At 42.9% G+C, this 15547-nt stretch overlaps 1 protein-coding gene across 1 annotated transcript; it reads right to left on the bottom strand.

Moving 5' to 3' along the window:
* Positions 1 to 1400: 1400 nt before the first annotated feature.
* LOC120526723 (C-type lectin domain family 12 member B-like) lies at positions 1401 to 14919 on the bottom strand. Its single transcript, XM_039749877.1, has 3 exons — positions 14846 to 14919; positions 4635 to 4682; positions 1401 to 1813 (listed from the first exon to the last, which is right to left on the bottom strand). The coding sequence occupies exons 1-3, from the start codon at positions 14907 to 14909 to the stop codon at positions 1401 to 1403; spliced, it is 525 nt and encodes a 174-aa protein (XP_039605811.1). The 5' UTR covers positions 14910 to 14919.
* Between the last annotated feature and the right edge of the window lie 628 nt (positions 14920 to 15547).

Here is a 15547-nt window from a genome sequence, read left to right as displayed (position 1 = left end):
TATTATATTTTTGAAGTATTTATAGTTGGCAGTTCCCCATTTTTTGACTGACTCCGTTGAAGCCAACAGGTACCCTAAGGGTCCTGGCGGAGCCCAGCTGAGCCTCTACTGGTCAGACTACTTTGGATTCTCGCCTGCTCCCTTGCTTGTGTATGGAGGTCTCGGGCCCATTTTGCCATTGTGGAAGGTCCACGTCATGACAATTATCCTGCCAAAGCAGAATGATTTTTATTTTGAGATCAGAAACAAAATGGCGTACACCCTTGGGTTCAAAACCAATGAGACAAAAGTCAGAAACGTGAGACGTGAATCAAAATGGTAAGCCTGAAAGTGAAAACACGAGATGTGCACAAATATCAAAATGCCGCATTGTAGGAGCCTGTTTAAGGTCGCAGTGATGATGTCATGCGACTTCTCACCCAAGGGACTTCTGGGAGGAGGTCTCAGCAACGGTCGACAAGAAAATCACCAAGATGATGCCGTCCGTCGATATTCAAAACGACTCCACGATAAGATGTGAAATAATGGCGTCTTAGTCAGGGACCAAGATAGGACAAAAAGAAAAGTTTCACTCAAATTCCTCGCCCTCAGAAACCCCACAGCAGCCACCATGAAATTACAAAAAACAAACAAAAAAGTAACATAAGTCACAATAGCAACGAGTAATATGGCACCCTTGACTTACTGGCGCTTATTTATAAGTTGGCTTTGTCTTGTTTGGTTATTCATGTCTGACGTCATGTCTGCTTTGTATTCCCATTGGAAGACCAAAGACCTCACCACTCAGTTCCATGCAAAAGTTTTGACACCCCTGGCTGAATTATGTTTTGTTCAGATTTTAAGTGGAAAAAAAAAAAAGAAAAGAAAACACAATTTGGACAGCAAAGCACCTAAAAGAAGATCATTTTTATCATAATATTATTACAGTATACAGTTTATTTAAAAAAAAATCTCTGACGTGACTAGTAGCGGACCTGTTACTGAATTCCTGTAAATTTACTGAACTATCAGAGGTGACGCTAACAAGTCGGCTGTGGTTCTCGTGCGCATGCCCGGTGACATTCGTCACACTGTCACTGTCCTTGTAAAGTGGCCGATTAAGAGCGACTTTGGGGAAACCCACGCAAAAGCAACCCACACATTACGAAGGTCCCTCGGAAAGCTTCCTGCTGCCCTCTCTGAGTGTTCAGTTTTGAGAAACTCCCTCTCTTAATGACATTGGGTTTGGGGGGGCGTCAGTCACCTTGCAGGGTGGTGGGTTTTGGACTTCGAGCTCCGTCTTTTACACTTTTGTCATTTACGCATCCCAGCACTGCGACACGATACGTGACACAACTAATGTTAAAGACGGGGCTCCTTCTGTCTGTCTGTCAGGTTTCAGCAGAGCCTGCTGTGTGTTTTCAGTCAGTTTGACGTGTGGCGGCGACTGTCGCGAAAGGGGCGATATACAATAAAGTGGGACTACCTTTGTAGCACAGGAAGGGAAAGGCGTCTCCGCAGCTCGTGCCGCTCCACCTGCCCGATGAGAATGTGGCGCAGCTCTGATTGCCGACAACCCCCGACAGCCAAATAGCCGCGTCCACAGCGCCCCCGTCTGTCCAGACCCACTGGCCGTCCTGCACTTGAGTTGCGCCGATCCAGAAGGTCCAAGCGCTCACATTCAGGGGTGACTTCAGGATCTCCGTTAGGCTGATGTCGATGAGATTGGCGAGGTCGGTGAAGTACGTCTGGCAGACATTCCGAGCGGCAGGCTGAGTCAGGCTGAGATTGACGAAGAAATAGTCGGCGCCGGGGCTCGAGGTGAGCGGGCGGACTGAGGAGAAGGAAAGAATAAAATGACAGTTGGGGTCTGCAACTGAACACATGGGGACAGAGATGGATAGACTGCACATAGGAAAGGCAGTACATTAAAAACAGATAGACAGAGAGGCTCTGTGTCATAGATGGATACATGTGAAAGGCGCTATATACAGTGCATCCGGAAGTATTCCCAGCGCTTCATCACTTTCTCCACATTTTATGTCACAGCCTTATTCCAAAATGGATTAAATTCATTTTTTTCCTCAGAATTCTACACACAACACCCCATAATGACAACGTGAAAAAAGTTTACTTGAGGTTTGTGCAAATTTATTAAAAATAAAAAAACTGAGAAATCCCACGTCCATAAGTATTCATCGCCTTTGCTCAATACTTTGTCGATGCCCCTTTGGCAGCAATTCCAGCCTCAAGTCTTTTTGAATACGATGCCACAAGCTTGGCACACCTATCCTTGGCCAGTTTCGCTCATTCCTCTTTGCAGCACCTCTCAAGCTCCATCAGGTTGGATGAGAAGCGTCGGTGCACAGCCATTTTAAGATCTCTCCAGAGATGTTCAATCAGATTCAAGTCTGGCCACTCAAGGACATTCACAGAGTTGTCCTGAAGCCACTCCTTTGATATCTTGGCTGTGTCCTTAGGGTCGTTGTCCTGCTGAAAGATGAACCGTCGCCCCAGTCTGAGGTCAAGAGCTCTGGAGCAGGTTTTCATCCAGGATGTCTCTGTACGTTGCTGCAGTCATCTTTCCCTTTATCCTGACTAGTCTCCCAGTTCTTGATGCTGCCACCACCATGCTTCACTGTAGGGATGGTATTGGCCTGGTGATGAGCGGTGCCTGGTTTCCTCCAAACGTGACGCCTGGCATTCACACCAAAGAGTTCAATCTTTGTCTCATCAGACCACAGAATTTTGTTTCTCATGGTCTGAGAGTCCTTCAGGTGCCTTTTAGTAAACTCCAGGTGGGCTGCCATTTGCCTTTTACTAAGAAGTGGCTTCCGTCTGGCCACTCTACCATACAGGCCTGATTGGTGGATTGCTGCAGAGATGGTTGTCCTTCTGGAAGGTTCTCCTCTCTCCACAGAGGACCTCTGGAGCTCTGACAGAGTGACCATCAGGTTCTTCGCCACCTCCCTGACTAAAGGCCCTTCTCCCCCGATCGCTCAGTTTAGATGGCCAGCCAGCTCTAGGAAGAGTCCTGGTGGTTTCGAACTTCTTCCACTTACGGATGATGGAGGCCACTGTGCTCATTGGGACCTTCAAAGCAGCAGACATTTTTCTGTAATCTTCCCCAGATTTGTGCCTCGAGACAATCCTGTCTCGGAGGTCTACCGACAATTCCTTTGACTTCATGCTTGGTTTGTGCTCTGACATGAACTGTCAACTGTGGGACCTTCTATAGACAGGTGTGTGCCTTTCTAAATCATGTCCAGTCAACTGAATTGACCACAGGTGGACTCCAATGAAACATCTCAAGGATGATCAGGGGAAACAGGATGGACCGGAGCTCAATTTGGAGCTTCATGGCAAAGGCTGGGAATACTTATGGACATGTGCATTCTCAATTGTTTTATTGTTAATAAATTTGCAAAATAAACTTTTTTCACGTTGTCATTATGGGGTGTTGTGTGTAAAATTCTGAGGAAAAAATTAATTTAATCCATTTTGGAATAAGGCTGTGACATAACAAAATGTGGGAAAAGTGATGAAGCGCTGGGAATACTTTCCAGATGCACTATAGTAGATACAAACACTATGTAATAGACAGATAGATAAAGAAAAATAAGAAGCACTACATGATAGACAGATGAACTGCACTATATGATTGACAGATCAATAGATAGATAAATAGAAATGAAAGGCACTATATAATAGATTGAAATTAAAAGCAGTATATAATCAATAGATAGATTCACAGATAAAGAGAATTAAAAAACAATACATAATAGATAGATATGAAAGGCACTATATAATAGATAAATAGATAAGGCTGTATATAATAGATAGATAGATAGATAGATAGATAGATAGATAGATAGATAGATAGATAGATAGATAGATAAATGAAAGGCACTACATAACAGACAGAACTTTATTTGTCTGAAGAGGAGAATTTCACTTTTACAAAACCTCAAGAAGTATTTGAATTTTATAACAAACATCAATAACAAGAATCCCCTTAAATAGACAGTGGAATTACAATAAAGAATGCAAACAATGAAAATGGCTCACTGTGTGCCAATGAGAGGGCCCGTTAGCTCAGCGCAATTCCCTCATTTTCTGACCCCTGACTTGTGCCACCCCCTGCCATCTGTGGTGACCTCCTGCCCATCAGCCACTACCTCACTTGGCACCATCTTGAGATTCTCTAAGGAGCTCGAGGCCACAGAGGTGAGACTGGCATTTGAGGCCTCCTAGTGATGAAGGTGTTGAACTGCAGTGTCTCTTGTCACAGTTTGCCCCAAAGCCTCCTGAGTGACCTGAGCACACCTGTGATTTATAAATTAATTGATAAATAAATGAAAAATAAATGATATGATGAATGCCAGGCTCTGACTGAGAACACCAGGTTGGCATGAAAAGCATGTAGTCAAATAAGTGACAATGTGGACCAGTAGAGGGCACAAGTCTTGGCTGCCCAATTGGTCGGGGGGGATTGGTGGGTCGTGGGCATGGAGTTTTCATCTTCAGGTATGCAGTGCAAGTGGGATACGCTGACCTTTAGAATGTGATCTAGAAACTTAAAGCCGCCAGGTTAAAATAAAAATGAAAATGAGATTCTTCACCTGGTGTCCTGTCAACACAATGATGCACCTTACCTGCTCGTTCATCCACATCGCCTGTGCTATTGCTTGAAGATGAGACACCTTGAAAAGAAAAGCAAATTTAGAAACATGACATCCTGCACTGGAGGTAAGACTGGTGAGTGCCAATGCATGCCAGGGTCCACAGGGCTCAGCCCACTGTTATTGAACCCTCTTAGTGTCCCAATTCAGTGCCAGTGTATTTGTAGCCATTGTAGGCTCTAAGCTTTAAGACATTGGCACTGGAGGCACTGGACTGCACCTCACAGGGATGCCAGTTCTACTCCTGGCCTCCACCCTCAAGGTGTCTCCTTTGACCTGCTGGTGCTCACATTGTAGAAATTTGGAAAGAACTGCAATGCACTTGTAAGCAGTGAGCCTAATCTGGGACCCCCACCTCTCCCACCCGGTTCATTCTAAGGGCTGGAGACCCACGGTGTCATTTTGCCCATGAAACGCCAGTTTCCTTCAGGCAGAGCCCTGTATTCAAAGACCAACTGGCTGGCATGAAGCGTGACCACATGTCCACTAATGAAATGTGACCGCCTATGCCCTTTGCCCCACTCGGGGTTCATTCCTGCCTTCCCTATGCCCCTCTGGTGGATCAAGCAGGTTCAGAAGGTGGATGGACAGATGGATGATTGACTGATGGCATCAGCTGGCAGTTCAAATGTGTATAAATGTTTAATCCATCAGGGGCACTGGCTGTGAGGTGACCACTTAGGACCTTCAAATGTACGACTGCAGCCTGGGCTACAAAGCGAATCAGGATGAGATCTGAGCCAGAGATTTTATATAGTGCCATTCTATAACAAAAACCATGCCAAGGCACTGGTGCCCAGGAAGGCTCACAAAGTGAATCAGGGTGAGTCCAGGAGTGCCTTTATGTGGCATCTTTCCACAACAAAGACCATATCAAGGCACTTTACTGGGACACTATACAAACTGGAACCCTGACATGGTCACAAAAGTTAATAAGGAATACTAAATCAGTGATTTTATATAGCGCCTTTCTATAACAAACACCATGACAGGCACTTGTACGGTAAAAGCCTTTTATATAGTGCCTTTCTATAACAAACACTTTACCAAGGATGCAGCAATTGGAGCCCAGGCAGGGTCACAGTGTAACTTGAGGTGAGCCCAGGAGTGTTTTCATATAGCGCCTTTCCATAACAAGGACCAGCCCAAGGCACTTTAGCAGGAATGACAGGGTCCAAAAGAGAATCAGGATGAGAATTACAGCTGTGACTTGATTTAGCACCTTTCCATAGTACGGACCATGACATGGCACTTTACAGAGATGGCACAATAGGAGCCCAGGTTGGGTCGCAAAGTGAATTGGGAGAAGTCTAGTGCTGATTTCATATAATGCCATTCTGTAACAATGACCAACCTAAGGAACATTAAAGGGATGGCACAATGATCACCTGGGCAGGGTCACAGCAGGAATTGGGGTGAGGACTGAATCAGTGATTTCATATATAGTGCCTTTCCATAACAAATACCAGCCCAAGGCACTTTACATGGATGACACAACTGGTGCCCTGGCAGGCTCACAAAGTGAACCAGGGTGAGTCCAGGGGTGCCTTTATGTGGCATGTTTCCTCAACAAAGACCATGAAAATGTATTTTACATGGACAGCACAACTGGCATTTGGGCAAGGTCACAAAGTGAATTGGAGCAAGGACTGAATCGGTCAATTTATATAGTGCCTTTCACAGTGATGCCAGGCTGAAACTTCTACACTGTGAACCCAGACAGGTGAGGCAGCCTCATATGTGGGTTGCATGTACTCTTTATCCTTCCATGCACCACTTTGGTCACTTACAGTGGTGTGAAAAACTATTTGCCCCCTTCCTGATTTCTTATTCTTTTGCATGTTTGTCACACAAAATGTTTCTGATCATCAAACACATTTAACCATTAGTCAAATATAACACAAGTAACCACAAAATGCAGTTTTTAAATGATGGTTTTTATTATTTAGGGAGAAAAAAAATCCAAACCTACATGGCCCTGTGTGAAAAAGTAATTGCCCCCTTGTTCAAAAATCACCTACCTGTGGTGTATCACACCTGAGTTCAATTTCCTGATTACTGCCACACCTGTTTCAATCAAGAAATCCCTTAAATAGGAGCTGCCTGACACAGAGAAGAAGACCAAACGCACCTCAAAAGCTAGACATCATGCCAAGATCCAAAGAAATTCAGGAACAAATGAGAACAGAAGTCATTGAGATCTATCAGTCTGGTAAAGGTTATAAAGGCATTTCTAAAGCTTTGGGACTCCAGTAAACCACAGTGAGAGCCATTATCCACAAATGGCAAAAACATGGAACAGTGGTGAACCTTCCCAGGAGTGGCCGGCCGACCAAAATTACCCCAAGAGAGCAGAGACGACTCATCCGAGAGGTCACAAAAGACCCCAAGACAACGTCTAAAGAACTGCAGGCCTCACTTGTCTCAATTAAGGTCAGTGTTCACGACTCCACCATAAGAAAGAGACTGGGCAAAAACGGCCTGCATGGCAGATTTCCAAGACGCAAACCACTGTTAAGCAAAAAGAACATTAGGGACATGATGAAATGAGACAATGAGACAAAAGTTGAACTTTTTGGAAGGCAAATGTCCCGTTACATCTGGCGTAAAAGGAACACAGCATTTGAGAAAAAGAACATCATACCAACAGTAAAATATGGTGGTGGTAGTGTGATGGTCTGGGGTTGTTTTGCTGCTTCAGGACCTGGAAGGCTTGCTGTGATAGATGGAACTATGAATTCTATTGTCTACCAAAAAATCCTGAAGGAGAATGTCCGGCCATCTGTTCGTCAACTCAAGCTGAAGCGATCTTGGGTGCTGCAACAGGACAATGACCCAAAACACAGCAGCAAATCCACCTCTGAATGGCTGAAGAAATACAAAATGAAGACTTTGGAGTGGCCTAGTCAAAGTCCTGACCTGAATCCAATTGAGATGCTGTATTATCGTGGTATTTCCCTCCACTTGCCCTTTTACCTGTTTCCTCAAGGGTAAGGGTTCTCGTCAAGTTCGTTATCGGGTTGGTCTACTGTTGCACTTTAAGATGAACACACACACACACACAGATAAACACACACACAGACCCTAACCACAACAGTGCTCCATGAATGACACACACACGCTGATTAACCCTTAGCACTTTAAACCACACAAGTGCTATAGGAATAACAGCCTGTCATTCAGCACTTCAAGAGACTTACTTATTTTCGGCACGAACAACAATACGATGTTTTAGTGATATCTCAGACCTAAATATTACTTTTGGTCTACAAGAATACATTTAAACATACAAAGACTCAGCACTCTTGACTATAGGCCATTCATCAGCCAAGAATACCTTCTTTATCGTATCTGTCCCTTCTGTTGAGTATAGCGCTCTTCACTCTCAGCCATATAAACCTCGCAGCACGGAAATAATGGCAAAATCCGGCTGTCACCAGGTGCTCAAAGAAATCTAACTTATTACTTCAATCACTCTAGATACTAAGACAAAGCATACAAGTTAAAAGCAGCATGGTATTTATTACAAGAATAATAATAATACCACAAGAACAAAGAATACTAGAAAATAGGTAGTGATAGGAAAGTCTGAATATATATAGTCTTTAGAAAAAGCTTACGAAAAAGTTACAGATGACAAGGATGAATGTCCCAGGGAGGCGTTTGATTTAGCAGTCGGTGTTCATGATGCCTTTCTGACGACCAGGGCCGTCTTCGTCCGTTCCTCTTCTTCTCTCTTCTTCTCCCTTTGCTTCTCTTTCTTCTCCCTTTGCTTCTCTCCTCTTCTTTCCAAACCAAGGCATATTTATTATGAAATGTCAAGCCTTGGTTTCAAACACATGCACCTGATTGGCTGGCTGTCCAAATGATTGATGAATTAATTCACTGTCTGTTTTCCCACACAACAAAACCTTTGATGTACTTTGAGGAAATACTAGTTCTTCCTGTCCTAAGCCATAAAGCAAATTGTTGTTCCAGATGTCCATCCATCAATAGCCTGAGGTATCACTCAGCATCCTTTCCCAGGCTATAAAACCAAATTAGCATGAAGCTATGAACAAGTGTTATAAAAGTAAGGTGTAAGGGAAGAAAACCTGCTTTAATTTGTTAATTTCATCTGTTGTCTTGTCTTGAACAAAATATAATGGAAACCAAAATGTACAGATTTTATACACCATAACACTCCACCCTATTTTGGTCAGACAAACTAAAGATGAACTGTGAGTCCTTCAAACCCTTGGCCGTCCGGGTTGGTAGTGTGTTCCCACGCCCTTCCAGTCGCCTCCTACTGCCCAAGTACTCAGTCCCTCAAGCAGATTTGGCTCACCAAGGACATTTGAAGTACTTCACAGCTCCTACAATTAGCAGAAAAAGAAAAATTTCATCAGCAGATGCAGTTCTTACACTAGGATCCCATCAGATATACCCCAAAATTTGCCATTGTCATTTCATAATGATTCCATAAGCTGATTCTGAATCTTTGGCTAGTTGACTCTAGTAATTCCTGTGTTCTGTTACTTCTGCAGCTCTTGTCTTTATTTCTTCAAATGCCAAAGATGCTGTATGCAAGATGGAAGCTGGATTGCCTAAATCTTAAACAACTATTCTAAGTTCAAGTGGTTTGCCAATTCCAAATTAGTGTCTGCCACATTACTGTGTTTCACCTAAACAATGGTAACTATTTACTCCACCCCTGGACCCCTAAACACAAGTCCATCTATCTAAGCTACAATTCTATACAAACAACAGAAATGTTTTTATAATGTCTTTGCATCTGATAACTAAATACTTGGTCTTAGGAAGGAACACGTTTCCTCAGATGAGGCCTTCATCTCAACTATCAAATAAACCAAAGTAATTTCCCCTGCTCAATTTATTCAATCAGTAGAGAGATCCGACTGCCACCAATTCTGGCCAGAATAAATTGGGACATCCTGTATGGGGCATCAAGTGTCTTTCCATCCAACAGATCACCACTGGAAGATGCACCCAACAGGTGGACACCCTCTCCTGTTCCCTCCTTGAGCACTAAAAATATTTTTGGCTTATTCCACTACTTGGTGTTCATATGAAATGCCTCCTTCAACTCTTAGTGTCCTTCTCTAATGTGATCACTTTCCCATTCAAAACTAAAAATTAACTATGACCTCCTGCATTGTACATTATATTACATTTCCATAGTGTCATATGAATTCTCTATGATAAACTTTACAGTTCTGAACTTTAATATCTTATACAATGTAGGATACCAGTTTGTCAAAAGGCCCAAAACTTCTCTAAATTTAGTTGTTCTATTTTGTTCTAAATTTTGGTCACTTTATTGTTTTTTGTAGCACACATCATTGGACCAATTTACTCACTAAATAATTACATTAACAAAACTGCAAATCTAACATTCTAGTTTAGAATTCAAAGCTGAAATGTATCTAATTAATTTAGCTTTAATGTCCAGTTCCTTATGTTATATTCCTGGTTTTATGGTTCCCTCTGAGACATGCACTTCCCCCAGTTCCTAACTATGGTAGCCATAAAAGGCACACCAGGTGTGAGGTGGTTTGTGGTGTGGTGGTTAGCTCAGCTGTAGTTAGAGTGGGACCAGCCTGGTGGAATTACAGAACTCAAATGCCATTGCCACCCCTTCAAATGTAGCAAATGTTAAAGTGCACCCTGAGCACAACTCTTTGGAGGACCACCAGAGGAATGTTAGCTGCCTCCTCGCTGAAGCATCACTTCCACAGTCACAGATACTGTTGTGCAGCTCCCTGCAGTGCAGCTTCTTGCCTCTAAGTGACTAAGATTATAGTCTTTAGGGCATCCAGCACTCCATTTATCCCCTCTTTGTACTCACTTAGCACATTGCAAGCTTCTTTACTGCTTTTCCACCACTGGTCTTACACTCATGCCCCTTTACACCTTTCCATCACCCACAAAGCACAGAATATCTATGACACCCAACTAATGGGCCTCAAAAAGGTGGAGGAAAATAGCCTGTTTCAAAGTGACCATTAAAACACAAGACACTATATTGACATTTAACCCACCCCAGAATGGACATCACTTTAAATCACCTAGTTTAGCCTAGTGGGCTATACACATCAATATACAGGCTACAAAAAAAAAAAAAAAATAAAACAAATGCAACCTATCTGTCTAGGCCTTTTGGACAAAGTGATTCCCTCATAGTCTTCTTGATTGTCTTGATCATTGTTCTCCCTTTGGGTCCTTGAAATCCCTACAAATGTGTCCTAAACTATCCTGTCTTGCCCTTAGAAACCAGCTTCCCTCTGCATGCAGTACATCCCATGTTATGTGCTTATGGAAGAGAACACTTAGCTTTTATCTCTCAGTGTCCAGGTGTCTTTCCTCAGTCCAGTGCTCGACAATGGTGGTGATGATGATGCAGTCCTTTGGCCTCTTTCAGCAGAATTCTGATGCTTGCTTCAGGTCCTAGTATAAAAACTTTGTCGCACACAAATTCAGTCCAAACATAAACAGTTCATTCTGGTTCTAAAAAGTCTGTAGAAATGGATGCAAAACAGTTTTTCTGGCTTTCAGTCAAATCAAGTCTTTTGTCCTTTTTTCTAGCAGCCACTGTTTCTCATTTTCTGGATGATGTTCTTCCTAGACTATTAATCCAGACCTTGTTATCAGGTGTAATTATTAATAGTGCTGCAACTTGCCATACTTTGTCCACAACCAGAGTGAATGAAATAATATTAATTTCTAATTGAGAGAAAGAGAGTGCTCACATATTTTATTAAAATGTCTGCCTTCTGTCCCTGCTCCACAATAACTCCTAGAGCTCTTTACCTACCAGACAGACTTAACAAATATGTGACACCTGTCTTTCTTCCTGCTTTGGTGATCATGTAACAAAGACCCTAAAAACTACCCAGCTGTTAGTGTGAATCACAACAGGCCTTTCTGTATGTCCTTCTTACTATCAAAGCAACAGCTTTCAACTCAGCTCACTAGCTACATTTTTCACCCCTTTGTTCTACATGCCAGAAACTGGATGGTAAGCCACTGCCTTCCATTTTCTTATTCCCCAATATGAATGTGCTGCTTGTAATACTAATACTCTGCCTCCAATATACAGTAAATTTTGTTTTCTAAGCAGCATTAATCAACATGGGCTTTGAAAGGTGTGTTACTAATAACCAGCTTCATTTCTACTGCTGTTGCTGGATGTTCCACTGCCCTATAGCCTGTAACAGCTGTTCACCTTTAAAGTTATCAGGATCGATGCTACTTCAGTGTTAAATGTAAATCAAAGTTAAAAACGTGCTTTTTCCTTAAAACAAGGGTCAGTTTGTGCAGATCTACACTCTCACTCCGCTTATCTCATTTGCAGGGGACCATCTTTAAAACACTGGCCTCAGGGGGTTTTCTTTCCACCCCTCGCTGAGACCTGACAACTGCTCCTCCCCCGCTGATCTCTGTTGCTGCAAGCCGCTCGCCGCTATCATAAAACACCTCTGCCTGTTTCTCCTGCACAACAACCAGCATACTTGAATGACTGCCTCCTGTCCCATCAGCAATCTGCTCTGCTATAAACTGCTCTCCGGTGTGCAGCGTAACAGCTGAGTATTCTTGCCTTTCAACAAAAGCGGCTCTCTTATCAGCAAGCAAATATGAGAGTGCAGCGATCTGTGACAAACTAAGTAATCCTGCATTTATCTCCTGTTTCTCAGGGTCAAAAGACCCGAAATCAAAGCACACACTTTAACACTGAGCGATCGTTGCTTAATCTGTGTGGCATTCTCTTTATACATTTCTAAGTGTACTGCTAGCTGCTTGCGACTTTTTGGCCATCTATTTCTCATCTGTCTTGCCTCCACAACTAACTGCTTTATAATAATTAACAATACATAACCTGTCTGACCAGCAGACAAGTGTATGTTTTCTATTTTAGCCGCCTTTGCCTCCACTTTATGCAGACGGCTTCTCTGCGTCTTTGACTAGCGCAACGGCCTGCGATTCTTCACTCTCTACACCCGTTGCCGTTAAAGTTGTGGCTGCTGCCTCCGTTTTTAGCGGAGAAAACACAGCTGTAACAGCTGATTCTACCGTATACCTAAAAAACTTTACAAATGCTGTTGATGCACGCTGACATGTGCCGGCTGTATGCCAGCATGCGATTACAGCATATTTGCCGCCTGTGGACGATCCATCCCTGTCTTTGAAAAATGAAACCAAACACACAAAAATGCAACACATGATTACTCCGTTAACTCTGCCGCAGCGCCAAAATGTATTATCGTGGTATTTCCCTCCACTTGCCCTTTTACCTGTTTCCTCAAGGGTAAGGGTTCTCGTCAAGTTCGTTATCGGGTTGGTCTACTGTTGCACTTTAAGATGAACACACACACACACACAGATAAACACACACACAGACCCTAACCACAACAGTGCTCCATGAATGACACACACACGCTGATTAACCCTTAGCACTTTAAACCACACAAGTGCTATAGGAATAACAGCCTGTCATTCAGCACTTCAAGAGACTTACTTATTTTCGGCACGAACAACAATACGATGTTTTAGTGATATCTCAGACCTAAATATTACTTTTGGTCTACAAGAATACATTTAAACATACAAAGACTCAGCACTCTTGACTATAGGCCATTCATCAGCCAAGAATACCTTCTTTATCGTATCTGTCCCTTCTGTTGAGTATAGCGCTCTTCACTCTCAGCCATATAAACCTCGCAGCACGGAAATAATGGCAAAAATCCGGCTGTCACCAGGTGCTCAAAGAAATCTAACTTATTACTTCAATCACTCTAGACATTAAGACAAAGCATTGAAAGTTAAAAGCAGCATGGTATTTATTACAAGAATAATAATAATACCACAAGAACAAAGAATACTAGAAAATAGGTAGTGATAGGAAAGTCTGAATATATATAGTCTTTAGAAAAAGCTTACGAAAAAGTTACAGATGACAAGGATGAATGTCCCAGGGAGGCGTTTGATTTAGCAGTCGGTGTTCATGATGCCTTTCTGACGACCAGGGCCGTCTTCGTCCGTTCCTCTTCTTCTCTCTTCTTCTCCCTTTGCTTCTCTTTCTTCTCCCTTTGCTTCTCTCCTCTTCTTTCCAAACCAAGGCATATTTATTATGAAATGTCAAGCCTTGGTTTCAAAACACATGCACCTGATTGGCTGGCTGTCCAAATGATTGATGAATTAATTCACTGTCTGTTTTCCCACACAACAAAACCTTTGATGTACTCGGAGAAATACTAGTTCTTCCTGTCCTAAGCCATAAAGCAAATTGTTGTTCCAGATGTCCATCCATCAATAGCCTAAGGTATCAACTCAGCATCCTTTCCCAGGCTATAAAACCAAATTAGCATGAAGCTATGAACAAGTGTTATAAAAGTAAGGTGTAAGGGAAGAAAACCTGCTTTAATTTGTTAATTTCATCTGTTGTCTTGTCTTGAACAAAATATAATGGAAACCAAAATGTACAGATTTTATACACCATAACAGATGCTATGACCTGCATGACCTTAAAAAGGCGCTTCATGCTAGAAAACCCTCAAATAAAGCTGAATTACAACAATTCTGCAAAGATGAGTGGGCCAAAATTCCTCCAGAGCGCTGTAAAAGACTCATTGCAAGTTATCACAAACGCTTGATTGCAGTTATTGCTGCTAAGGGTGGCCCAACCCTTTATTACTTTTTCACACAGGGCCATGTAGCTTTGGATTTTTTTTCTCCCTAAATAATAAAAACCATCATTTAAAAACTGCATTTTGTGTTTACTTGTGTTATATTTGACTAATGGTAAAATGTGTTTGATGATCAGAAACATTTTGTGTGACAAACATGCAAAAGAAGAAGAAATCAGGAAGGGGGCAAATAGTTTTTCACACCACTGTATTTTGCTTTGATGTGGCTACAGGTGGGTACACAGTGCCAGCCTAAGGCAGAACCCACATGATTTAATTTACCTTAGCAGCTCACTGGATGCCAGTATATTTGACTGAGGGCACTCATTCAGCATCCCGACATGTCACCCATGTCCCTACTTATAGGTGGCCATTGCATGTCACCCAGTCATCCAGCCAGTCACCCTGCTTCGGCGGTCAGGTCGCTTTACCCCTGTGTAAATCGGATGAGTCGCCCTTGCCACCCAGCCCTCCTTTACTGCTCACCAAATCAGCTCCTACCTTGATAGCAGAGGTATGGCAGCATCTGGCCACAGTCCACCTGTGCAAACATGATGGGGGTCATAGCCAGGCAGTTTTTGTACGTGTTCTCTGTGCTGTCCACGATGACCTGGTAATCGAGCTTCCCTCCGTCTGACCAGACCCACTTATTAATCACGAAGGACAGTCCTGTCCATGCCAGGCTGACGTTCCCAAGGCCCTTCCTGAGCAGGACTCTGGCCTGTCCATCTTCAAATGCACTGTGGATGCTTACCAGGGCAGCATTCTGACTCTTGCAATATGTGTTTGCAGAATTCCAATTTGCATTAGTTGATATGGGAATATAGCGCCTTTCCTGGGCGTAGGTAACTGTTAATAAAACTGCCAAGAATAAAATGATATGAAGGTGAGAGAGAAAAGAAATCTGGAGACAAGGCAAAGCCTTTCATTCCTTCAGATTACACAAAATTAAACCACACTGAGCATGAGAAAGTCGCCATAAAAATAAAATGTATTATTGCTATTATTATTTTACTAGGGGTTCGCCCCCTGCTCGCTTCGCTGCCAACCGCCCCGGCCTGCGCTACCAGCCAATTCACATCTCTGCCACAGCTCGCTGCTGCTGCCATGCCACATGATCTGCATCTTGCACGGCGCTTCGAACATTTAAAAGCCTGTACAGCAGCTGTCATTGTCATCTACTCTTTGTCTTTGCTTTCCGGC

Source organism: Polypterus senegalus, chromosome 3 (genome assembly GCF_016835505.1).
Source record: "Polypterus senegalus isolate Bchr_013 chromosome 3, ASM1683550v1, whole genome shotgun sequence".
Lineage (NCBI taxonomy): Eukaryota > Metazoa > Chordata > Cladistia > Polypteriformes > Polypteridae > Polypterus > Polypterus senegalus.
Note: the sequence above shows the minus strand (reverse complement) of the source record. Positions and strands in the feature narration are given on the sequence as shown.